At 45.7% G+C, this 25,354-nt stretch overlaps 1 protein-coding gene across 1 annotated transcript in view; it reads left to right on the top strand.

The window, feature by feature from the left end:
• PPM1H (protein phosphatase, Mg2+/Mn2+ dependent 1H) overlaps positions 1 to 25,354 on the top strand; it is a 233,462-nt gene that overhangs the window by 110,922 nt on the left and 97,186 nt on the right. The window contains exons 3-4 of the mRNA XM_080935861.1: positions 3,305 to 3,649; positions 12,979 to 13,091. Coding sequence (XP_080791987.1) covers positions 3,305 to 3,649; positions 12,979 to 13,091 — 458 coding nt within the window. The remainder of the gene's footprint in view (positions 1 to 3,304; positions 3,650 to 12,978; positions 13,092 to 25,354) is intronic.

Raw genomic sequence — 25,354 nt, 5'->3', positions numbered from 1 at the left:
TGCTAGTCACTAGGTACAGGCTGTGCCCTGGCTGTCACCTCTAAGTCCCCATCTTGTGTGTTAATCTCTTTAAAGCCAGGTTTTCCCCACCTCCTCCAGACACACTGATCTTTTTCTGCATGCTAGGAAAGCTGGCAATGGCACAGAGGCTGTCTTAGTCGGGGTTTCTATTCCTGCACAAAACATTCATGCACATACACACATAAATATACACATACACACATGTACACATATACACATACACACATACACACATGTACACATACAACATATACAAATTCACATGTATACATGCACGAGTACACATATACACATGTACACATACACACATATACACATACACACGCACTCACACACACACTGTCTTAGGTGTCTTAGGGTTTCTATTCCTGCACAAAACATCATGACCAAGAAGCAAGTTGGGGAGGAAAGGGTTTATTCAGCTTACACTTCCACATTGCTGTTCATCACCAAGGAAGTCGGGACTGGAACCCAAGCAGGTCAGGAAGCAGGAGCTGATGCAGAGGCCATGGAGGGATGTCACTTACTGGCTTGCTTCCCCTGGCTTGCTCAGCCTGCTTTCTTATAGAACCCAGGTCTACCAGCCCAGGGATGGCTCCACCCACAATGGGCTGGGCCAGGGATGGCTCCACCCACAATGGGCTGGGCCCTCCCCCCTTGATCACTAGTTGAGAAAATGCCTGACAGCTGGATCTCATGGAGGCATTTCCTCAACTGAGGCTCCTTTCTCTGTGGTAACTCCAGCTTGTGTCAAGCTGACACAAAACCAGCCAGTACATAGGACCTCTAGGGTGGCCCCTCATTTGTCAGAAAGCTAAAGGCATAAATAGCTCACGAGGTCGTGTTGTGACGGCACCTCCCTCTGCACATGCCTTTTGCACATAGTACAGTGTGGTTCACAGTCCCCTTAGCTCCTCCCCCACGACGTTAATATCGCCTGTGACTCATGTCAGGAAATCACAGCAGTAAGACAGATGCACACCTTTGACTGCCAGGTCATTTCCTGACCCAGCTGTGGCTAAGCCAGTACCATCCCCCACACAGCGAACATGTGTGAAAATGGGGTCAGCATGCAAACGCCTAATCCGTAAGGCATTGTCTTTCTGTTGCCCTTGGTTCTGAGTTCGGTTTCTAATTATACTTCCGCTGTATGCGCTCCTGTCTGAATTTGATCGGATTCCTTTTTAGGTCAGAGATTCCTAGGTGGGAATCCTCACTTTGGAACACTTCTTAGTCTTCCCCGTCTGGCTTGAGTGTCACCCCCTCCGTGAACGGCCTTTTGGCACTCGCGGGCGAAAGCAGCCTGTAGAGATCAGTGGCTTTACCAATACTCCACAAAGTCAACTCTCTCTCCTTCCTTTCCTGCTTCACAACCCCATCGAGTCACATGACCATGGTCTGGTTTCCTTTTACTTGTGTGCTTTCCTGCCACAGACTCTGCACCCGATGTCCCCATTGTCTAGCACTGTGCTGCCCTCCCCTTCTTAAAGATGAACTTCTCCGAAGCTCTCCTCCTGGTCCTCACAGTACCAAGAACCCCTTCCTGTGTTGCTGGCCTCCTGTTGATTTGGCTGATTTTGCCCTGGATTATTAAAACAACCCATGCCTATGCCTTCTTTTTTACCCGTCTTTTGTAACATGCCTACAGCCTGCTCTATACATCTCGTGTGTTTTAAGACAGGATCTCAACTCACCCACTCATTCGTCTCCACCTTTCGAGTGCTGGGATTGCAGGTGTCTGCCACATGCTCAGCTTGCATGTGTAATTTAGTTGTATGGTCTCTAAAAGTGCTCACCTGGAAGGCTTCGAGGAAGCCACTGTCAGGGGGGCAGGGAAGCTGGCTTAGTGGGTTAAAGTGTCTGTTGAGCAAGCATGAAGTCCTGAGTTCAGATCACCAGCACCTACACAAAAGCTGGGTGTGGTATCATGTGTCCCAAACCCCATTGCTGGAGGGAGGTGGAGACAGGGCCTTCTGCCCAGTCAGGTTATCGAAAAAGGGACCCTTGGCTCCTGTGAGCTTCAGCTCAGTGAGACCCTGTCTCCAAAACTACAAGAGATGGCTGGCTCAGCAGTTAAGGGTGTAGACAGCTCTGGCTGAGAACCTAAGTTCTGTTCGCAGCTCCTAACTCAGGCACCTAGCAACTGCTTGTAAATCCTGCTCCAGGAAGACCCATTCCCCTGGCCTTTGGGAACCCATGCTCTCACACACACACAACAGATACATACCCAAATTTTAAAACCACCCTTTTGGAAAAGAATAAGGTAGAAATCAATAGCAGACACTTGGTGTCAGCCTTCACACACACACACATACTCAGACCCACATACAACAATACATGTTCACACATATTCGCATACACTCAGAATCATATGCACACACACACATGCACACACTCATAGACACTGGAGGGGGGGCAGCATAAACTAAATCCATGAGAGAGGAACGCACACAGGCTGCACATAGATAACATCAGTTGGGAGACTGAGGCACAGAGACATGGGGAAAGCAGACTTAACTGTCGAATGTTGTATGGCATGCGCTTAATTTTCAGGGATAGGGGAGAAGCAGGTCTTAAGAACTCAGGATGGGACTGGAGAGATGGCTCAGTGGCTAAGAGCACTGACTGCTCTTCCAAAGGTCCTGAGTTCAATTCCCAGCAACCACATGGTGGCTCACAACCATCTGTAATGAGATCTGATGCCCTCTTCTGGTGTGTCTGAAGACAGATACAGTGTACTCATAGTAAGTAAGTAAATAAGTAAATAAATAAATAAATAAATAAATAAATAAATAAATAAAATAAATAAATAAAATATTGATTTATAAAAAATAAAACGAAATACATCAGGATGCAGAAGAAAGAAGGGACCATTATCTGAGAGGGTAAGGGCACCGATTGAGGAAAACAGATGTATTTACTACTTTGGGAAAGGGCTTTCTCCAAAGACTCTAGGGCCAAATCCGACCTGGGATGGCAACATCAGGGAGGCGAGAAATTAGATTGTAGAACCAGACTCCTACAGGCTTGACCTTTCCAGTGAGATTTTATCACAGCCCCCAGGCACCTAATTAGAGTTACATCCTTTCCTCTAAGCGATGACCTAATTACAGATTGACGAGTTGAGACCCTGCCCTAGGTGGGAAAACCGAGACCACCGCATCCAGTGGGTGTCAGTAGCAGCAGTGGCTACCCTAAGGGCCTTCTCTGGTGTGTTTTCACCATGTTTGATTCCATGTTTACCCCAGAGTTTTACCCCTTTCCTGTCGCCCTCTCTCCCCAGGAGTCCGAGGGCATCTCCTGCCACTACTGGTCCCTGTTTGACGGCCACGCAGGCTCAGGGGCTGCCGTGGTGGCATCGCGTCTGCTGCAGCACCACATCACACAGCAGCTGCAGGACATCGTGGAGATCCTGAAGAACTCGGCCATCCTGCCCCCGACCTGCCTAGGGGAGGAGCCAGAGAGCACGCCAGCCCATGGCAGGACCCTAACCCGCGCAGCCTCACTGCGTGGAGGTGTGGGCGCCCCCGGCTCTCCCAGCACACCAACCACGCGCTTCTTCACCGAGAAGAAGATTCCGCATGAGTGTTTGGTCATCGGAGCCCTCGAGAGCGCCTTCAAGGAAATGGTAGGTATCGCGGGCTGATGTAGCTAATGCCAAAACGTCCTTGCTGGAAAAGTGTCCCTGAAGCCCTGGTCTTCCTGCCTGCCTTCTCCTGCATGTCTCTCTTCTACAGCAAAGCTTATTAAAAGTCATAGCAAGAGCCAGTGTCTGGAATAATTGCCAGCAGAAATTAAGACGGTGAAAGAGGGCGAGCACGGGGTACATTGTACTTATTAAATCAATGCCGCATCCCTTCTGTTTCCTCAGACGCTTGCTGACACCAGGTGATGTGGTTCAAATTAATTGAAATGAGCGTGGACCGCCCCAGAGTTCAGGTGTTTGGGAAACCACGTCTAGTAAAACAGTCACAAGTACCCTTCCTTTAAAACTGGGCACAGACCCATGCGGTTAATCACAGCCCTTGCAGACAGAGGCAGGAGGATCTCTGAGTTTAAAGCCACCCTGGTTTATATACCCTGTTCCAGGCCAGCTAAAGCTACACATTGAAACCCTGTTTCAAAGAAATTTGAGTGGGAGGGGCGGGGCTTGGTTAGTGGTGTAACACTAACAGGTTTCCTGGGGAAAACTGGCGGGAGGGAAGAGGTCTGTGTGGCTTTCGCTTTTCCAGGGCCGGGACTCCTTTGTGCTTTGCTGAGTGGGTCAGGTCCAGGAATGCAGCATCCTTTATGTTGGCCTGGATCCTGAGTATATAATCTGGTATGTCCATGCAGGAAGGCCGTGAATGCCTTATACCAAGTGACCTCCCCCCACCTCCCACCCCACCAGCTCTGACTTCACTTTTTACTGAGGCAAGCCTTGTGGGGATAGAGTAAGGACTCCTTGAGAGTGCTTAGAAAGACTTCCAGGAGGGCAGCCCACAGCAGTTGTAGCAGTAAGATGTAACCACTGGTGCAGCACCATGTCGCCCTACCGCAGGCTACTCTCTGTCCCCCAACAGTCTCTCTGCCTCCACGGCTAGCCCCCTGCAGGGTCATTGCCTGGTCAGTCCCAAGTAGAGACCATCTGGAGGCTCTGTTGCTGCAGACTCTGCTCACATGCCCCCTGTGATTATAGTCAAAATTTCCAGTAACCCAGTAAAATCAAGACTCTGGAGACTTGTAATTTATCAGTCCGATTCATATCAGTAAATTCTCACCCCACAAATCGTCCACACAATAAACTCAGAGCCAGTTGATATTGATATAAACTGCCCACCTAGATAAGACAGATTGTCCTGTACTAATCCATGCCTTATAAGATATTCATAGCTACCTGTGGCTATTTAAAGCTACGGGGGGGTGGGTCATCCTTCTCTTCCTCCATCTTCTCTTCTTCCCCTCTCTCCTATCTCCCCAGCCTCTCAAAAACTGTGCCCTGCCTCTCTTTTTCGCTGCCCAATCACAGGCCTCGCCTTACCTTGTGCCTGTCCTCAGCTGCAGATGGACATCAACCCACAAGCAATGCTCCTAAAACCTGAACTTGGTGGCCAGCCCTTCAGGAAAGCACAGGTGGCTAGAAAATCATCGCCTAACATAATGTCCTCCCTCATGGTCCAGGACCATAATGCCACACTCCATGCCCTAGCCAGAGGAGGAAACAGCACCGGTGAACATGTCTCCTGATGTGTTTATAAGGAACCGGGTTTATATATTAATAGCTCAAGTCTACCTCTGGGCAACTCCATCTTTCCCGGGTCTGTTTTCATTTCTGAACACATGTACTCGCCCTTTGATTAGCGAGGAGTTTAGAAGTCACTTCCTGTGAAAAAGATGAATTGGGAGGCAAGGTAGAAAAATTGACCCCTCCGGACCCTTGGTGTAGAATGTGCCCCTGGCTGGCGGAGAAGCAAAGACTGTCTAGACGCCAGTGACGCACAACACGTGGAGTTTGACGGAAACAACGATGACAGTGACAGAAGGGATGGAAAAACTGGGGGTGGGGAGGAGTGACTTTGGGATTTTAATTTCTGTCAGTGGCTGCCCAACTTCTTTTGCCTGGAACCGCTGTATTCTCGAGTCTATCCACTAGAGGGCAGTGTCGAATTGATGACAGATAAATACCTAAGGAGCCCAAGCTTCGTCTTCAAGTTTTTCAACATTAGTTCAGTGCCTGAAATTCCTTGTGAAAACATGTGTGTGTGTGTGTGTGTGTGTGTGTGTGTGTATGTGTGTAAATAGATACCTAGGTACGCCATTTTTTTGTAATCTCCGCCCAGTCAATAAGCATTTGCTAAGAAACAACTCTTCATCAGACCTGAATGGTAATAGAACAAAGACTAAAATAGGGACAGTCAGGTATTCAACAGGCAAAAGAGAGGAGTTGGAGTTCTGAGTTGAAACTCAGGAGAGCAAGCGAGTTGACTAATGCACTGTGGGGGAAGCTCTGAGGCTGCCCAGACGAGTGGGGCCTCCTGGGAGTGGTAAATGCATTATCCAATGAAAGGGACAATTTTTCCTCTCATCACCTTGTCATATGACTTGGATTTCCTGGGGTTAGGCTCCTGGCCAGATGATTGACAGGCCTGGCTGGACTTGCCCCTAGGGAATAGAGAGAAGTATATAATGTTCTCATCTTTGAAGCAGAGCAGACCACTGTGTCTCTACTCGGAGCCAGAGGTAACTTCTATCCATTTGACCAAGAGGTATAAGGAAAAATAGAGCAGTTGAATGGTTTCCTTTCCTACTCCTTGCTGGGGAGAAAGAACGGGGTGCCCGTTCCTCCATGGCCTTAAAAGCTACTAATCCCTGTAGCATTGTGCTGAATCCCAGTTACATTACAGTGATGTTCTAAATGATGTGAAAGCCAGTAACAAAATGATAATAGCACTCGAACATGTATTTGGAAATCCAAAGCCAGAACAAGGAGTACCTGTCTCTAGGGCACATGGGTAGTTTTCACAAAATTTAGACCAACAGAAGAAAAAAACAAAAGGCATGATTTGAACAAGAGGTGGTAATGGCAGCACAGATGCTCTGTGCTTCTCTGAAAGATCCTTTGTTCAGGTTGTCTGCATGGTGTGAGACGCGTGGAGAGGTGGTGACCTCTGACCACTAGCATGTAACACTCGCCATACATTCTACTAGGGACAGGTTTGGCTCTGTAGTTCTGTTGTGCCATGTCTTGGATCTGACTTCCTACTGGGAGGGCCAATTCCTGTTTCCACTACGGAAAACCAACTGTGGTTTCCTGGGAGGATTATCTCAGAAACGTAGCCACTGATTGCATGGGGTAAGCTTCACAACTGACATTACAGAGACTACCTCAGCACCCTCAAAATAATAGCAGGAAGGCCACTGTCACCTCATATAAAATCCATTTTCTTCCCTGGTTCTCCTGCTAATAGGTGTTTTGGGGATTCTCTGTCTTAAAGCAAAGCTTGAAGTTTTGTTTCGTTTTGTTTTTTCTTTTGTGAAATGCTAAATGCAACCAACTTCCTTATCTCCAATTTTGTGGGTTCAAGTCCGCTTTCTAGCAATGCTTGGGTCAGCAGCTAGGTTGTTTCCTGGATGACAGGTGTGAATGAGATACCCATTCTGAGTCCTAGTTCCAACCACCACCCCCAACACCCCACACACTAACACCCCACACAGCCCTTTACCAAGAATGTTTGGGTTGAATAGACAACACTATAAACTCAATAGAAGTTAATTCTATCACTAGGGTGGCTGTCGAAGAATCGGAACAAAGCCAGACAAGCCTTTTAGCTTACCACCTACAAGATCTGAGTTCAGGAGAAAGCTAAGAGGCTCTCAGAACTCTTGATGACTTCCTTTCGGTGTTGTTAGGTAGGTAGCTGGGCAGATCTTCTTAGGCTTAGAAGGACCCCTCCCTCATGGCCGACTGTGGACCTCACCTAATTTCCCCAGTAGTCCTAGAAGGGGGAGAATCAAAATTGGCCCCTGTAGTATTTGAACTTACCATATGGAAGAGGGAAATGTCTGTGTTTTGTTGAGGTTTATTAAGGTACTTCCTCTTAGCCAGAAGAATTGAATCTACCTCTGTCCTTGAATGGAGACTTCAGGTGTCTCATCTGCTCAGAAATCAGAACACTGCGCCCATCTTCTCCTTCCCCAAGAATTAACCTAGCTTGTGATCTACACACTGCCTAAAGGGAGACATGTTTGCCTGAGAGCATGCCGAGACTATAGAAGGACTAAGTATCCACTTAATTAAATATTATACTTAACAGAGCCTTGTGGAGCCTCCCCTGTCAGCTCCTACTCTTCTATTTCCTTCTCCCTCAAACCTAACTATATTTTAAGCCTAACCCTGAGACCCTGATACTCTGGGCTTCCTCAGATTTCTCTGAAGACGCCCTCGAGCCTTCTGCCAGCCTCCGATGCCGAACATACCAGCCTTCTTCAACCCTACCTCAAAAAGGCAGATTTCTTTCTCCTGCTTCCTTGAGTGCCGAGCTTACGGCTTGCCTGACCTCTTGTTTCTGCTTTCAGAGTCCACAAATTGTCCTGAAGCTTCCTTCTTCTGACTCTATTTCTAAATTCTTTTACTGAGGAGACTAAGAACCCAAAAGGGAAGCCCAGTTTTCCCAATAACACAATGCATACAAGTTCTTTTTGACTGAGAATGCCCTAGAAACTTTTTTTAGTAAGGGAGAAAATAGCTTTCTTGAGATATATTTTTGTTTTATGTGTACGGGTGTTTGGTCTACATGTATGTCTGTGTATCACATGTGTGCACTATCAAAAAAGGGGGGAAAAAGGCGTCGGATCCCCCCCTTGAAACTGGAGTTACAGATGGTTGAAAAATCACACCACGTGGATCCTGGCAATCAAACGCCAGTTCTCTGGATGAGCAGTCAGTGTTCTTAACCGCTGAGTCTTCTGTTCAGCCCCGAAAGTGGTGATGTTTTAACTTATAAAGCTACTACAACTGGGGGTGGGGGGTAGGGGGTATATAATGACGTTGTAAAGGCATAAGAATGAATGTAAAGCTAATTTATAATTTATAAAGTCTAGAATTCCAGTTAGGGCATCCGTGGTAAGTTTAACATGTAAACTTCTTTATTTAAGCCTAGTTTTGTTTAGTCTTTGTTTGCAACTGGAAGTTCTTCTAGGAAGGAATGGGTCTATAATTCTAACAGTGGTCAGCAGGGGGCGATATTGGACAGTCCCAGTTTTTAGAATTAAATTTTTTTTTTTTCCCTCCATTTGAAACTCATTGCCTAGCTGGCAGATGGCCTTGTTCTCAGAGTAAGCCAGGATGAGACCCGGATACTGGAGCCATGCAGAAGCTTATTATTTGTGACTGACACTATTAACAGCATGCTCAGCACCATATTATAACCCAGCCGGGGAGCTGCCAGGTATATTAAAACTGCCTGGCGCTGGCTTTCTGCAGCTGACCGCTGGGCTTTCTTTTCACAACCTGGAACTGGAGAACAACAAAGGCTGAGCCTGGAGTTGCGTCATCTCTGAGACTTTCAAATCAAATTACAACCATTCTGGATAATAAATATGCTTTTTTCCCTTGCAATGCCTTCCTGTTGAGTGAGCCTCACATTACACACGTTCTCTGCACCTACCCCTTGCCACAACAACAAAACAGCAAACAAAACCGAGCAACTTAAGAACTAGCTCTTTTCTTTGACTCAGAGATGAGCCTCACCCTAATATATTGTCTAAGCAGTTGCAACAGAGTAACTCAGCTTCCTTCAGTAACAGGGCTTTGGACTGAGCTGTCAGCGCCTCTGTCCCATAGCCCTTTCCCACATAGACCATGCTTGAAATAGTAGGGAAGATGTTTTGCTAGCAAGTTACTCAAGATATGTGTCTTGGAATCCACTGGCAGCTAAAGTGGACAGGAGTCCTGCAGCTCTTGCTTAGCACAGAGTAGACAGCTTTCTCCTGACCACATTAGCTTGTGAAAAAGATACCTAAAATCCAAGGGCTTAAAAAAAAAAAAATGCACATTGTGATTTAAAAAAAAAAAAAAAAAAAAAAAAAACTAAAGTGCAAAACACTTAGTCCAATTTGAAAGATTGAGGATTTTGAAAGGAAAAGACAGTAAATTCCACAGTAAACATATCTTTATTGACTGCATTTATCACGTTTAATCTCATAGTAAAAGAGCCACCCAGATGGTCCTTTAATATTCCTTTTAGTACAAAGATTTTCTGAGTCTTCTAGAGAGGAGTAGTGTGTAGGTGGTGTGGGTAGGAAAAAAAAAATAAATGTGCTATTTTGGCTTCCAGGGAGGAGGGAAGGGAAGCAATTATTTTTAGAATCTGTTCTAGTTGCACACAGTTTTAGAAGAAATGGAAGAGTGTGTGTTAATGTCAGTGAATTCTTCAGGGGGATGAAGTCTGCAGAAATGTACCTTTTAAATCCCAGCGATGGTGCTGGCAGAAAACACACTTCTAATTACTGTGTGTGCACATGCATCCCCTCACAGGTGTGGGGAGAGGGCTGGTCAGACCTTGCATGTGGGACCAGGGTTTGCATGGATTAAAAAGCAGTTAGACTCAAATCCATTCTTCATAAGAAAGTATCATTGCATCTTCAGGGAGAGGGTCAGAAAGAACATGCAGTTGAAATGTAGAAAAGGCAAGAGCAAATTAAATAAAGTGGGGTGTGTGTGTGGAGAGGAGAGAGAGAGAAACAGAGACAGGCAGACAGACAGACAAACAGACGGCACAGAGAACCATACTGATAATTTATCTTAAGGGGCAAGCTGAATAAACTAACTAGAATGTTCCCCAGCATTATAAGTAAATATGAATGTCACTGCCATAATAGAACATCTTACTGTTGGACACTGTCTTGGTCCCCCCACCCCCGCACCCAAGGACTAAGTTATTTTAAAAACTGACATTCTTACGTGATAAATAACGCCCCCATTTATGATCCACAATAAGCTTATTTGCTTCAATCCCTAGAGAATCCTTGCCATGAACAGCTCTTTAACGTGGACTCTTTGTATAGGTCTTTTTTTCTCCTCTTTTGGATTACACTAATAATTCACTTAAGCCTGTCAAACATCATTCGGAATCCAGCCCATATGCAGCATGCTAACACTTGGATGCTTAGAGCATGTTTAATAATAGTGCCTTCCGTTCAGACTTACATAGTCAAACAAATATCGATTGCAACGACGAAGGAATAATTTCCATAGCTTGAGCTGTTTTTAGTATACCAAAAAAGAGTAATGTTGGATGAGGACTTGGATTTACCAATTTATATATTTATTATATTTTAAATATTTTAAAACTTTTGATGCAAAAAAATATTAGCAACTTTTTATTTATATTTTAGATGCTAAACAGAAAAATCCAGATCTCTTCCTTGAGAGATTTCCCCACCCAGCCACATGCCCCTCCTACCCTTCACCTTGAGCTTCCTACCACCCTCGCATGTGAAAACCTATCACTTTGTTACGCTGCATCTCGAGGTGCATCTGCTTGGTAAATATGGTATTTGTGAGCACGAGCCTTGGTTTCTCCTTCCGTGGGTAAGGTGGTGAGACGTTAGCTTGGAAATCCAGACTTTTTCTTCTTAAGTTTCTTTCTTTATCTGTCTATTTCCTAGACACTTCCTAAGGCAATGTTTAACTGGCCCAACAGAGATGGCGAGGGTCTGAAGGGACAAGAATGGCCGCTGATCTCAATTGTAACGTTTTCAGGCTGTGGAAAGGGTCCTGTGGCTGTGGCTAAGACCCACCCCCACCCCATGTCACCTAATTAAACCCTCTTACCACTCCTTAAGGAAACAGTTTATAGAGCATTTAAGTAAATAAATACTAAAGGGCAGTGTAGTCCACCAAACAGCGCTCATGCTTGACCCCCCCCCCCCCTGCAGCCCTTGAATCTGATGTCCTCTCCCAAAAAGTCTCCTTAGTTTTCTTAAACTCCATGGCCCCCACACTCTCCTTACCATGGCTCCTCACCTGGCTCTGGTCTACTACATTAGTCTCTCTCCTGTGTGGCTTTTAACTACCTCTTTATTTACCTGTTTTACTTGGGGTCTTATCAATAGCCCTAGCCAGCCTGGGACTCGTAGCTCCTCTGTCTCATGCCCCTGCATGCAAGGACTGCGGGCATAGGCGTAAACCCCATCTTTTTGCGTGTTTTTAATGGGTGTTTTTTAAAGCAGTTGCTGCTCCAGACTGCCCTCAGCTTGGGAAGCTATTGTCTGTCCTGTCCCCATTCCTAACATGTGGAGCCTAACAGCTGCTGGGTGTCTAAATGTTCTCCTCTCTCCCTTCCACGAGGAGGCCAGCTGAAGCCCCACCTCCAATTCCAAGGCTCACAAAGGTACCCGGGACCTCAGCACTGTCTGAACACTGCGAAGCCATTTCTCCCTCTGATGGTTTTCTACCCAGCCTACCTTCTCTCTCACTCTGCCTCAACAGGGGGTGACTTCTAGCATATAAAGAATTTTCAATCCTTTCCTGTTTTCTTGAAGACGCAGACTATTTGGTTCTTTCGGTAATGCGGAATTGCGTTGACTTTGTTTATCAGGGGCGGGGGTGGGGTGGTCTGCTTCCTTGTGTGGCAGTGGACACAGGGTTCGGAAGACAACTGGTGTCACTAGAGTCATCTCCCCAGGAGGATATGGGTAGTGTCCATACGTGTACATGTTGACAATGATGGTGGTCCTGATGTTACAGTGAGATGGCACACGCAAGGCCCTTAGCTCGATGCCTGATGCAGACAAAGTGTCTGTGGGCTGCTCCGACTTTGGGTGTGTGTGAACTGTGGCTATGGAGGGGAAACTGAGTTCAGAAGCCTCTGTGTTGAATAGAATTCATTCTTTTTTAAAAAGATTTATCCACTTTATTTACATGAGTACACTGTTGCTGTCTTCAGATACACCAGAAAGGGCATCAGATCCCATTACAGATGGTTGTGAGCCACCGTGTGGTTGCTGGGAATTGAACTCAGGACCTCTGGAAGAGCAGACAGTGCTCTGAACTGCTGAGCCATCACTCCAGAACAAGAATTTATTCTTTGAGTCACCTCTTTTTACTAAGCCACAAAGGAGCTCTTTATCCAAGGTTTTGTATTAAAAACATGGTTTACGCCCAGGTACTTGGCATTCCTAGGCTTATTCTGTGTCCCGCCTAGCAACTCAGGCAGCCTATGCACAGACTAGATCTCCCATAAGCTGTGGCGTCTGAGTGGGACCTGTGTTTTCCTCCCTTTGGTTGCCCTCCCTGGTCTGCAGGGGCCTGGTATTTTGTGACATATCCTCCAGAGAAACCTTCTAGGTTCTGAGAATTGTCTGGTCCCTTCTGGAAGCACATCCAGTCTGCAAGACTGTGCCAACCTGAAGGGAGGAAGTCTTTCTTTCATCACAGGTCCTGCACAACCGCACTAACTTCGCTTTCTTCCCCAGGACCTCCAAATCGAACGAGAGAGGAGTGCGTACAACATATCCGGTGGCTGCACAGCCCTCATCGTGGTTTGCCTCTTGGGGAAGCTCTACGTGGCCAACGCTGGCGACAGCAGGTGAGCGAACAAGAAGCCAGGTTCTTACTGACGTCCAGTTTCTCTGACGGTATCTCCCGGCTCTTTGAGAATTAGACGATTTAAAAGAAAACTATTCTGGTTGGGATTAAATGTGGGAAGTACTTGCTTCCTGCATCCTGGCAGGAATATATTTGGTTGGTTGGTTTTGTACAGCCCTGGCTGTCCTAGCGCTTGCTCTGTAGACCAGGTTGGCCTCAAACTTGGAGATCTGCCTGCCTCTGCCTTCCGAGTACTGGAATTAAAGGCTAGAAATGCATTTAAGAACAAGCAGGGTGAAGGGTTTACTTGTTCATAGCCGCAGCTGGTGTGTGCACCTAGAATTCATCCAAACCAGGAATGTTCAAATCATTTTTTGGCTTTGGAACCTGATTTTTAATAAAAGCATAGCCCAGTCAGGATATTGAAGAGCTGGAGAGAAGAGGAAAGAAATGGGGAGAGGAGGAGAGAGGAGGAAAAATGGGGAGGGGGAGGCTGAAAGGAGTGAGTGTGTGAAGAGACCCTGGCCACTCCCCTGCAAACTGAAGCTCCCCATAGTAAGTTGGCATTTGTCTCCCAAAAGCCTGGATACTTTTCCTTTTATGTGTATGCCTTTGGGAATTGTGTGTATGAGTGTGTGTGTGTGTGTGTGTGTATGTGTGTGTGTACAAATGTGTATGTGTGCATATACTATATATGTATATATTATATATACTCTATTTTATATATACTATACTCTATATAGTATATATGTCATATATGACATATACAGAGAGTATATATAGAGAATGGGTGATATTACATAACATAAACTATATGTAAACTATATTATACTATATTAATATATGACATTATATATAAACTATATGTACTATACTCCATGTTTATGACATATATGTCAAATGATATATATGAAGTACATATGACATAGTATAGTGTATATATAACATGCACAAAGGTTAGTATATACATGCCGTAGAGACAGAGTTAGTATGTCTAGTTTACATAGCCTTTGGAAGGAAGCAGATAAACTTGGGCTTTAATCATCTAAATAAATGACGTCTGTTTACAGTGATGATTCTTCTGTATTGGTGCGGAGAACGATTATATCACAGACTTTTTTAAAATGTGGCAAAGTGGCTGATGGTGTAATAGACCCTTTCCCTAGACAATGACGGTTTTGAAAATGACTAAGTCTGGACTGTAAAATTCGAATGGCCATTGCCTAGCACGGGCTGCTGTCTGGGATTCCGTCCCTCCCTTAGGTCCCAGGGCGCCTGCTGCCCTGCCTCTCCGGTTCTTCTCAGATCCCCACCCCCACCCTCTCCCTTTCACTGATTTTTTTCTCTCACTGGTGCTCTAACCCTCTTGATACAACCAAGAGCTTCCCTTAGAACCTTTCTTCCATTTGCAAAGGAGACCTGGGGGGGGGGGTCTCCATTGCTCTCCTCCCAGTAAGGCATGTTCCTGACCTTCACCTCTGAAGATGGTAGAAGACAGCGGAGAAAGGACTGCCAAGCAAGATGAGCGCTTTCAGAAGTCCATTCATTCTGAAAGGATATGTGACATTTCTGTTTGAAGACAATGCTATCTTGGGTTTCGGTGTAAAATGTTGCCCAGGAAATGGTAGAGAATTTATCCCATGCTTCGCCCCCGCAACCCCCCAGTGCCCACTGAGGTTCACCAGCTCAGATGTCCCCACAATGGATGAAGACATCAATGGTAGCCCGCAGGAGCTGACTGTCCTAGCTTTACAGGGACAAGGCTGGAGGAGTCACCAACGTGAGCCCTGGGCCAGAGTGGCAGGAAGCCTTGAAAAAGATGCTCTTTCTCCTCCCACATTTTATCAGGCTTCTCACTGGTTGAGCACACCTGGCGCAAGCCAGAAAGCAGGTCTGACTGTGTGCAGGTGAGCATGCCAGGTACAGTCAAGGTGGGACAAATGGGAAGCAGTCAGCCTGGCCTGTCACTTCCTTCTTCAAACACCCAAGAGTTTAGCTGCTCCTACCCAGAAATCGGGAGCTTGTATATGGGCACTGAGGGCGAGGCGGTGGCCTCACGTTCAGTTCTAGATCCTAAACTTGTTGAGGACGGCAAGCAGAGGCGGTGGCTCCTGTCTGCTCCCATAGGGACTGGGCGCGCGAACCAGTCATGTGCTCACACTGCGTAGCTTGTTCCTCGTCTATTAATGTGAGTTTGCTTCCCTAGCCCTAGGCTCTAAGGAAGTGACTGGCAATCCAGGCCTCTCCTGAGGAGTCACACCACCCCCCAGGTGACCTGGGGTTCTGGGGTTAACTCTATGTCAGTGTCTAGAATATCTTTTGAAAACTGCAACTCCTCCTCGGTGCCTTGACTATATTTTTTAACGGTCTTTGCCTTCAGAGGCAGGCTGCTTTGCAGCCATGCCTAGCCACCTGATGGCTTCTACATCCCAGAAACCCTCTGTCCAGGAACCTATTGGTCCCCAGTGTTTATCTCTTGAGTTTTTTATCCTGGGTTCCACTTTCCAGACTTTGGTTTTCACATGTTTGAATATATTGGCATAGGACTACATGACATCTAGAATTTATGGCTTGCTAAAGGTTATCCTAGGGAGTGACATTTTTTTGGGGGGGAAGTGTCTTTAGCCAGTATTTGACATTCTTAGAGCTTTGTGACATCTTAGAGCCTATTATTAATTTAAAAAAGAACTCGTTTTTCTAAGTACGCATAAAAATATGTTTTACATTTGCTTCTAATTTTAAAGGTCTAATAAATACCCATTTTCTTCATGAAGCTGTGATGCACAGAATAAAAATTATCCTACAACCCAGGAAGCTTAAATTATATCTGTGGTCCTCAAACCCCAGTGTCCAAATACAAAGTTGGGGTTTTGTAGCTAACTGGTTGGGTTTGGCATCCATATGTGGAACAGTGGGAACTGGTATTTTATTAAGCTCACCCAATGATCGTTTATGGAATACTTGTTACTACGCTACTTGCTGCTCTTTCATTAGTGGTAGAGACCGACATCACCTTAGACCATCATGGCCAACCTTATATACTAACGATATGTCTCAGGCATTTCAGTTTAAAAACATCTTTATAGTTGGGAATGAACTAGTAGGCAGCCATCCACCTATTCTCGGAACTGTAGGTTATCATTTATTGAACAGCAGTCAGGAATCCAAAGATGCGGGCAAAACAGCAGTACGAACAATAGCGATGCTTAGAGCTGAGAGAAGATCCTGGTAATTCGTCAGGGCCCTGATTAATTATGTGCTAATTTTATTTCATTGTTAGATAATAACTGTCATGTGTTTATCCTTTAAGACTTGACAGTTTTGAGGGTGAAAAATAAATCTTTCGCTGTGTGTGCCCTACCGTGTAATTACTCACAGTATAATGAGAAGAGCTCTACGCTGGTTTGATTGAGAAGCTACCCACGGTCAAGGGCTGCTTTTAGGGCCGCTTTTCAGTGTGTTGTCCGCTTTGCCATCAGGTCTTGTGTAGGTTTCAGGTTGCCTTCAGGAATCTGTGGCTTACCAGTGTCTGACTCGGTAGCCATCTCCCGTGTGACTCATCTGAGGTGGCCTGGTCCGCAGAGGGGACAGACTTTCCGTCCCTTGTCAGTTAAGCTCATCAGCCATGCAGGAAAAAAAAATGCAGCATCTGCAAAATGCTCAGTTCTTGTTTCTCCCAGGCAAAGGTAGTTAGTTGAGTTGGCTGGACACCCAGGGATCATAGGAACAAGCACAGAAGTAGATAGTGGGTAGGCTTTCACTTTAAGACAGAGTAAATCTGGAGTGGAGCGTAGAAATATCATGGGAGGTGGTACACACTGTGTTTGAGTCACCGGCTCTTCAGGTTGCGCTCCTCTTCCTTTCAGGATGGTACTCTGGCTCGCTTCGTTTCTAGAGCACTCGGGCACAGAGGAGGCAAATCCATTACTGCTGCTTCAAAGTTTGTAAAGGTTTCGAAGCAGAGACTGGGTGAACCCATTCAGACTGAAGAAAGGCACTTAAGAATCATTAGCAGCTTGATTCCACAACTGCAAGCATTGTAGTAACAGGCAGCAGTGAGACAGTTGGGTGCTAGGCACTTGCTTAATACCCCCACCCAACAACAACTGGTCCATGACTTTCTGACCGACATCACCTTAGACCATCATGGCCAACCTTATATACTAACGATATGTCTCAGGCATTTCAGTTTAAAAAACATCTTTATAGTTGGGAATGAACTAGTAGGCAGCCATCCACCTATTCTCGGGATTGTAGGTTAGGGTTAGGGTTAGGGTTAGGGCCAGGGTCATGTTTAATTCTGTCAATAACAGGGTGAAAAGTAGGAATGCTATTCTCAGTTTACATGAATCAACATTCCCAAGGTCCCCAGCTACTGAGGAACAGAGCTGTCATGATACTCAAGACTGGAGTTAGAGATCCAGGACCTCAGGGACTAAAACCACCCAACCATCCACACACATCCATCTTTTAACATCTCTAAAGCAGGAATTTCTAGTTAACATTTTTTATTCCACTTATTTGTATGTGAAATACCGACACACTTCATATCCAGTGGCACCCCAGAGTATACCCAGGATGCACTATGGGTAATAAGTAAGTGGACAGCAACGCTTAGAAGCCTTTTTCTCTTGAGACTGAGTCTGTGTGGCCCAGGCTTGCCTTCACCTCCTCATTGTTCTGTCTCTGTTTTCTGAGTGCTAGGATGATGATGGTCATACGTGACCACGCCTAGCTCTTGGAATAAGTGGGCTGCATTTGTCTTAGTTACTTTTTGTTGCTCTGATGAAACACCATGACCAAGGTAACTTGCAAAAGACTTTATTTGGGAGGTTTTGGAGAGGTAGAGTCTGTGACCATCATGACAAATGTGGTAAGCTCGGTGCTTGCTGGAGCTGTAACAAAGTGTCCATCTTGCTCCATAGTAGGAGGTAGAGAGAGCAAATTCAAATTGGTGCAAGTCTTTTGAAAACAAAAAGCATAACCCAGTGACACACCTCCTTTCAACAAGGTCACACCTCCTAATCCTTTCCAAACAGTTCTACCAACTGGAGACTGGGTATTCAAATATGAGCCTGTAGAAACTATTCTCATTCAAATTGCCCCAGGACTCCTCAAGCTTCAGTAACCTACCCAGTTCCTTTATAGTGTTGAAAAAGATGTCTTTCGAAACAAGGACAGTTAGCTTTCTAAAGTTCACAGTGTTTTGAGACCACTTTAGAAACTGTATTTTCACTTTGAAGATAGTCCCATTGAAAACAACGTAAGCTGCCTCTCAGGCTCCTGTGTCATTATTATATTAAGCATCTCTCCCACAAAGTCAGACATTCATTCAGTGTGTTTATGGTTTTCTTAAAACAAGTGTCTCCCAGATTTTGAAGACTCCTGAGAACATAAGGTGGCATGCTTAAAACTCTCCTGGAGAAGGGTGAGAGGTAAAGGGGGTGGTTACCTATTAGCTCTCTTCCAAGAGTGAGCAAGCAACCATTAATCCAGGTTGTCAAACCAATTGAGTTTAAAAAAGAAAATAGCATAAAAAAAAAAAAAAAAAAAAACTTTTATACTGTCTTAAGAAAGTATGTGGTCTATGCTGACAGCATTCACAGATGACCTCAGTGGGTGCAGTCCAAGGGGCAGGAGCCAAGCACATCCTTCTAACTGCACCTTGGAAACTTGGCTAGGATGGCACCCGGTCCTTTTCCCTTTCATTCCGTCTTTGCAGAATTTTCCCGTTTAACTTAGAGCTTTCTCTATTAGGTCAGAGGTGAATTCCTGCAGCAAGTCTGAACTTTCATGAGGATAGGATCTAGATATTAAACAAGACTTACATTTTTAAATTCAAAACCAATTACACGTCTGTGGTGTCTTCTCTCATAGGCCTCTCCCCTCTGCTGATGGAAAGATAATGAAACCTTATGTAACTGCTTCTGGCCCTGGAGACTGTAAAGGACTGCTCATTCCTTGTTTTCTGTGCCTGAATTTCACCAGTGGCCAGTGTAGCCCGTTTGTGGAGCTCCTTGTTGCTCCTAAGTGTTTCATCTGTCCATGCCTACTAGCCGACCCCTTTGATAGGAGCCTTCCTCCAAGTCCAGAAATACACTTCCATTGGATGCTTCAAGTCTATGATACCTCTCATTTTTATTGACATATTTTTTAAAAAAAGCACAGAACCAAGATGAGGCACTGTAGAAGTTAAATATGCCATTTCTGCCTTTTTTTTTTTTTTTAAAAAATCTCGGTGTATTCCTTAGCACTGTTCAAATTCTATAGAAGAGATTAAGAGGAAGAAAATAATGCAGTCAGATGGTCAAAAATACATACAGAGAGGCAGACCTCTGTGTTTCTTGTCACATCCCTACAGGCCACATAGGGAATTTCTGGGGATGCTCTTTTCCCAGCCAGTGGTTCCCTATGCAAACAGCGGTACTTGGGCACATGTGTAGAAGAACCAGTTATGGCTCTGTCTTAGGCATCCTGAGTCAGAAGCCTCGGGATCGGCAGCCAGCAGTCTGTGTTGTAGCATGCCCTCCACATAATATGGGTGTATGCTGCTCAAGGTTAAAAGTCAGACTCAAGTGCAGCTATAGTCCCAGCACTTGGGAGGCTGAGGCAGAAAGATCATCCATGCAAGAGTAGCCTGAACTACAGAGCAAGACTGTCTCAAGGAAAAAAAAAAAGAACCACTACCTTATAGTGTACTCTGAGCATCTGAGAGAATGAGGAAGGGGCCACTGTGCCCTCAGGGTTACAGAAGAACAGCTCCTTCCAGCTGAAGAGCAACGGTAGCAGTAATGGTACACACAAATGCAGCTATGTGGCAAATGCAGGACAGTGCTTCCTCTTACTTCCAGGTGCTTCTGCCTGAGAGAAATAGCCCAGCTCACACCTCTATCCTGTGTCTGGGGTCTCTCAGTGTTGCATGTAGCTTTGCACTATCCATCTATATCTCCAGGAAGTGGCCACACTACCAGCTCACTTCCAGCTTCCCTTGAATCCATAAATAAAAGACACACACTTTCCATTTGCCTTCTTGGCACAATGATGGGCGTACTATGTCCCACCTAGAAAAGCGTGCCCTTATTACTCTTAGCTCCACTCTTCCCACCTGCCCTAACTTTAGTAGGTCAGTTGAATCTAGTCCCTACTAAGCATCTCTGAATACCCACCTATAGGAGTGGCCACGGCCCACTGCTCCTCCTGTGACCTCCTCACATGGTTGCCCAGTTCTCCTCTCTCCAAAGCATGTCAAACTCCATCTCTCCTTCCTTGTGTCTCCCTCCTTTCCCTCTAGGAACCTGGAAGTCCCACCTGTACCTGGTCCATGTACCTCCCACCCAACAACAACTGGTCCATGACTTTCTTTATTGACAGATCAAGAACCAATTGGGGAACAGGACCTCATCATCAGAACTGCCCTTACATCTTAGTGACAGCTTGATATTCTAGAACATAGTTCTAGCCATTCAAAGGTGGAATTAGAGTGAAAATTCTTATGTGGCCCAGCTTCTGTCTCAGCCTCAGTGCTCTTAGCTGGAGGGAGGTAGATCTCTGAGAAACCAGTGTTGTAACCTTAGCTCCTGCTTCCAACCAACAAAGCTGTGATTTTAATATCTTCCCTCTTCTCTTAACATGCTGAGAGACTTTGCCAGGTAGTCTCATGGTATTTATAGAAAATAAGTGTTTGCCTATGAAAGTGTTAGCATGAGGTTATTGAGGTTAGGTCAGTGACCCTCTTTCTCTCTCTCTCTCTCTTTCTCTCTCTCCCTTATTCTTGATTCTGTTGATGCACATCACACTGCATTAAGATTGCCACCAAGGTCAGAATCCATTGTAGCAAGTCCTGCAGGCAATCCTCTTTGCTATATTATTCTGCAATGTCATGTGTGATTATGACAAGAGAAACCCTACTTTTTCTGTAAATATAATCTTAGTTGATCTGTCCCCAGTAGGAAGTAGTATGTGAAGGCATTCAGTGTTTCATGAGGTCTTTGATGTCTGCTAAACTGTTCTTTGTGGTTGTCATGTGTGGTTTTCATAAGGTTGTTCACTCCAGGAAGTTTTCTGAATACAGTGGGCATTTGACCTTCAAGTCTGTCCTTCTTTACAGAGGAAAGGCACCAAACTCCAGGAGCGAGTGTGGAGTGGGTATTGGTCACTAGCAAGTAGGAAGAAAGGTTGCATGCAGCCTTCATAAGGGAGCCTGTCTACTGGGGGGGGGGGGCAGTGAAGTGTGATACAGCAGAAAGCATCCTGTCTTGCTGTGTTAGTTTCTACTCCTTTGGATGCCACCCAGCTTGGAGATAATACTCATGGTTCCCAAGGAAATGCTTTATTCATATACCAGATACAGACCCAGCCTACGAACACTGGTTTGCCATTGGCATGAAGACTTGACCATGATCCAAGCAGGCCCAAGCTTTTTCAGGTCTGGAAGGGTGATAAGGCACGGGAGTAACATGTTGGGTGTTCTGTGTAACATGTTGGGTGTGCTGCATGGTGATTTCTAAAGAGAAAAATAAGACAAAGGACTAAACTACACAGAGAGGTGTGAGGTGCAGTTTTGTGGTGAGGGGCAGGGAGAAGGAGCAGAAAGAAAGACATCACCAAGGAGGTGAGGAGAAGACAGAGGAAGTGAAGCCCCAGCCACACTAGCATCTGGGAAGAAGTCTGGAGAGAAGTGGACCAGGTTAAGATAGTGACGGAAGAAGACATGTGGGTGCTGCGTGTGAATGAGTGAGATTGAATTCTGTTCCAAACATGCTTACACACCTACCATGGAAACCAGAGATATGAGTGATGCCGATGATAAAAGCCTTGCTCCTGTGGAGTATGCACCATTGTGCGGGAGAAAAAGCTGTAATAAATAAGATAGGGAGAGCATAAAACACACATAAAATCATCTCAGCATTGTGTGGTAACAGGATGTGTTTGAAGGGCTCACTCCAGACACCTTCTTACCATATGGTAAACACTTAATAAGTCATAGTTATGAGGAGTGATCATCAATATACTTTCTTCTTTTTACATCTACTACAAATAGAAAAGTTTGCCCCCTTAATGTATCTTAGTTTACAATAAGAGTATGGTGAGAAGCCAAATAAACCATGCATGCATTACAGAAGGAACAGCCAGAAATGGGGTGGGGGTTGGGGGAGGCTTTGTGAACTCGTGAGCTGATGTGAAGTGTTAGGAACAATTCTGATGGCCTTCGAGTCTGCTGTGGGGCTCTTGTGTAGACTGTCACTCCATCAGTATTGCTCCCAAATATTAGTGCAGGTCCCAAGAACTCTACTCTTATTGGATCTGGGCTGCATTCTGAATTCCAGTCAGAGCACACTTGTGTGCTTGCACCGGCAAGGCATGCATCCTTCGGGGAGTTTACAATGATCATTTGGTTGATTTGGGTGCATATTAGCCACACTGAAACGCTCTTTCTGTTTCATGCAGTTGGTTGATTTCTCCCCGTTTGCCTTTCACTGGTTTTCTTGCATTTCTGCACCCAGATCTTTGTGTAGCTCGCTTCTGGTTTAGTGTGTGTTTGTTTTTGTTTGTGTGTGTGTGTGTGTGTGTGTTTGCTTGCTTGCTTTTCTGCCTTACAATCATGTTCTTCATGATTTTGAGTTAGGCAGGTCAAATTGCCATCAATATGTGGAGGCCCTTTTGTCAAGTGTATATTGGAGCCCAAGAGTGCATATGTCATTACTTTAAAAAAAAATTACTAGACTGCTTGCTATATACATCCTGGACCCTTCATTTAAATGGGTTCTTATAGCAGGAGTCCAGTATAGTGACAGACAAAAGCACTCAGGTGAAACAGATGCACAGTCAGACTGGATTTAGGTCCTGGCCTTAGCTCTATTGGAACAAAATAGCCAACTTGCTGGGCCACTTACTTATCTGCAAAGATATCAGAGACCTTATCTAAGATGTGTATTGGAATGAGCTGCTCCACCCCAGGGCAGCCATGTTTGCACATCACCAGTATTCTTCTGGAAGGCTGTGACAGTGTCTCTTACCTCTCCAGATAAGCACCTACCTAGTCTCAGTGCAGAGTCCTATGTCAGAGCCTCTCAGGAGTGATGATACCACACCAGGAAGCACTAGGCAGGACCTTCTGCTATGTTCTTGGCAGCAGAGGTGTAATTGCATTAAGCAGGTGTTAATTACTGTTTTGCTACACCAGCAGCAGCTGAGCCAACATTTCTGCAGGAACTTTCAGGCTCACTGCACCGCAGATGTCCAGTGGTGCTCAGCAGAGGGGGGGAAATGACACCAGTGGGTTTTCCTAACGTAGGTATGTGTATAAAAATGTACGATGGACTGTAGGAAATATGTCCCAGGATAAACTTAAAGGCAATTGGACAGGAGGCTTGAAAAGGCTTCTTTTCCTTTAACATTCCGTATTTCACAGACTTCACACCTTGCTCTAGTCTGTTTCAGGGATGTGCTGACGTCTACCATGCGTGTGATTGGTCTCGACAACTCTAAAACAGTCTACCCATCATGCCTAGCCCACCATGTGTTCACCTGCCCCACCCTAACTTCCCTCATCTTACACCAATGGCTCTGCTCTTTACCTTCTTCTGGCTGCTTTCTCTTCCTGTGCAGGGTTGTCTGTCCGAGCCTGAAGTCCCTAGATGAACTCCTCTTGAGACAGGTTCCATTCTGTCCCTTCCAGTCAGTCCTCGAAACGCAGTGTGCTTCCTCATCTTACCTGCTAGGACGGATGGAGAAGCTGAAGAGCTCTCCAACTACTCTTCCTCTTCCTCCTGGGAATGAAGACCTTTAGCACATGGCAATGTTGCAGCTAGAGGATGTGGGCAGAGGAAAATTCTAGCCCATAAAACCTCTTACACGCTCTGATTTGAAGTGTGCATGTGTGTGTGCCACACATCAAGTGGCATGTTCAGTACCAAATCACCACTTTCTGTGACCGTGACTTCATTTGGAAATAGGATCTTTGCAAAACCAGATGAGGTCACACTGGGTTAAGGTCTGCCCTAAATCCAGTAACTGTCATCTGAGTAAGATAGCCATGGAGAGACACAACACACCATAAACTGGGAGAAGCAAGGAAGGATGCTTCCCCAGAGCCTAGGACGACTCTGCTGACCCTGAGTCCCACCTTCTGGTCTCCAGAGCCGGGAGAGATTAGATGCTGTTGATCTGAGCCACCAGGTTTCTGTGACTGTCACACCATCCCCAGAAGAATCTGCAACATACCTTATGCTCCTTCTTGACCCTCTGCAAGTAGGTAGGAGTTGACAAACCCCAGTGGTCTCCAACATGCTTGCCGACATGGGCAGACCGTCTGGCAGCCTCTCCCCTCCCTGAGTAGAACAGAGGCTTCCATAGTCCCTGAGCTACACAGAGTGTGTCTTTATAGGATGTAAACACGCCATTGGGACTTTTAGGATTTAGCTATCCCAGCTATTATTGCCCTTCATTTGCACACTACTTAAGAGCACTTAAAGGCATCTGTGCACATGCACGCACACACACACACACACACACACACACACACACACACACCAACACGCACAGGCACGCTCGAGCACGCGCTCGCACACAAAGAGAGAGAAAGAGAGAGAAACGCACACAGCTCCTTTTTCCTTTAGAGGTACAGTGAGAATGAGACAGGGTTTAACTCTGTAGCTCTGGCCGGCCTTGAACTGATGGTAAACCTCCTGCCTCAAGATCTGGTATTATAGGTGTGAGCCACCTTGCTTCTCTCAGCTTCGGAATTCACATTCCTTCACCAGCGGGTCTTGCTGTTCACACCTGCCCATTGCTCACACCTGCTCCATATACCCCATTATTCCCTTCAGTCACTTTATCCACATCCTATCTCTAAGCAGCTCACCTATCTCATCGACTACCCAAAGTAGTTTCCCCCTGCCCCAGGCTTCCTCACACAGCTGTTTCTCTCTCTCTCTCTCCACTCCATTGTCCCTGCAGAATGTCAGAAGCCAATAATTTTAAAACACCTTTCCTCTCTCCTTTTTTTCCCCTCTTCTTACCAGTGGCAAATATAGTTCGGTGGCCAGTGTCTCTTTCCTGAACTGTATTTTAGCTTCATTTGCAGCTGCACATGTTCTTGTACCCATCTGGACAGTCTCCAAGACAGATGAGAAACCAAGCTCTTTAGTGACACCCTCCTCGACCCCAGAATCAAGGCTAGCATCTTTTAGCCTTCTTTGTCACCTTCTCGCTCTCCCTCCCTCCTTCTCCCTCCCCGTCCCTGTCATTTCATATCCTCACTCC

The sequence above is a fragment of the Micromys minutus genome (assembly GCF_963924665.1).
Source record: "Micromys minutus genome assembly, chromosome: 22".
NCBI classification, from domain to species: domain Eukaryota; kingdom Metazoa; phylum Chordata; class Mammalia; order Rodentia; family Muridae; genus Micromys; species Micromys minutus.
The sequence above is the reverse complement of the archived record's forward strand: the minus strand, read 5'-3'. Positions and strand labels throughout refer to the sequence as shown.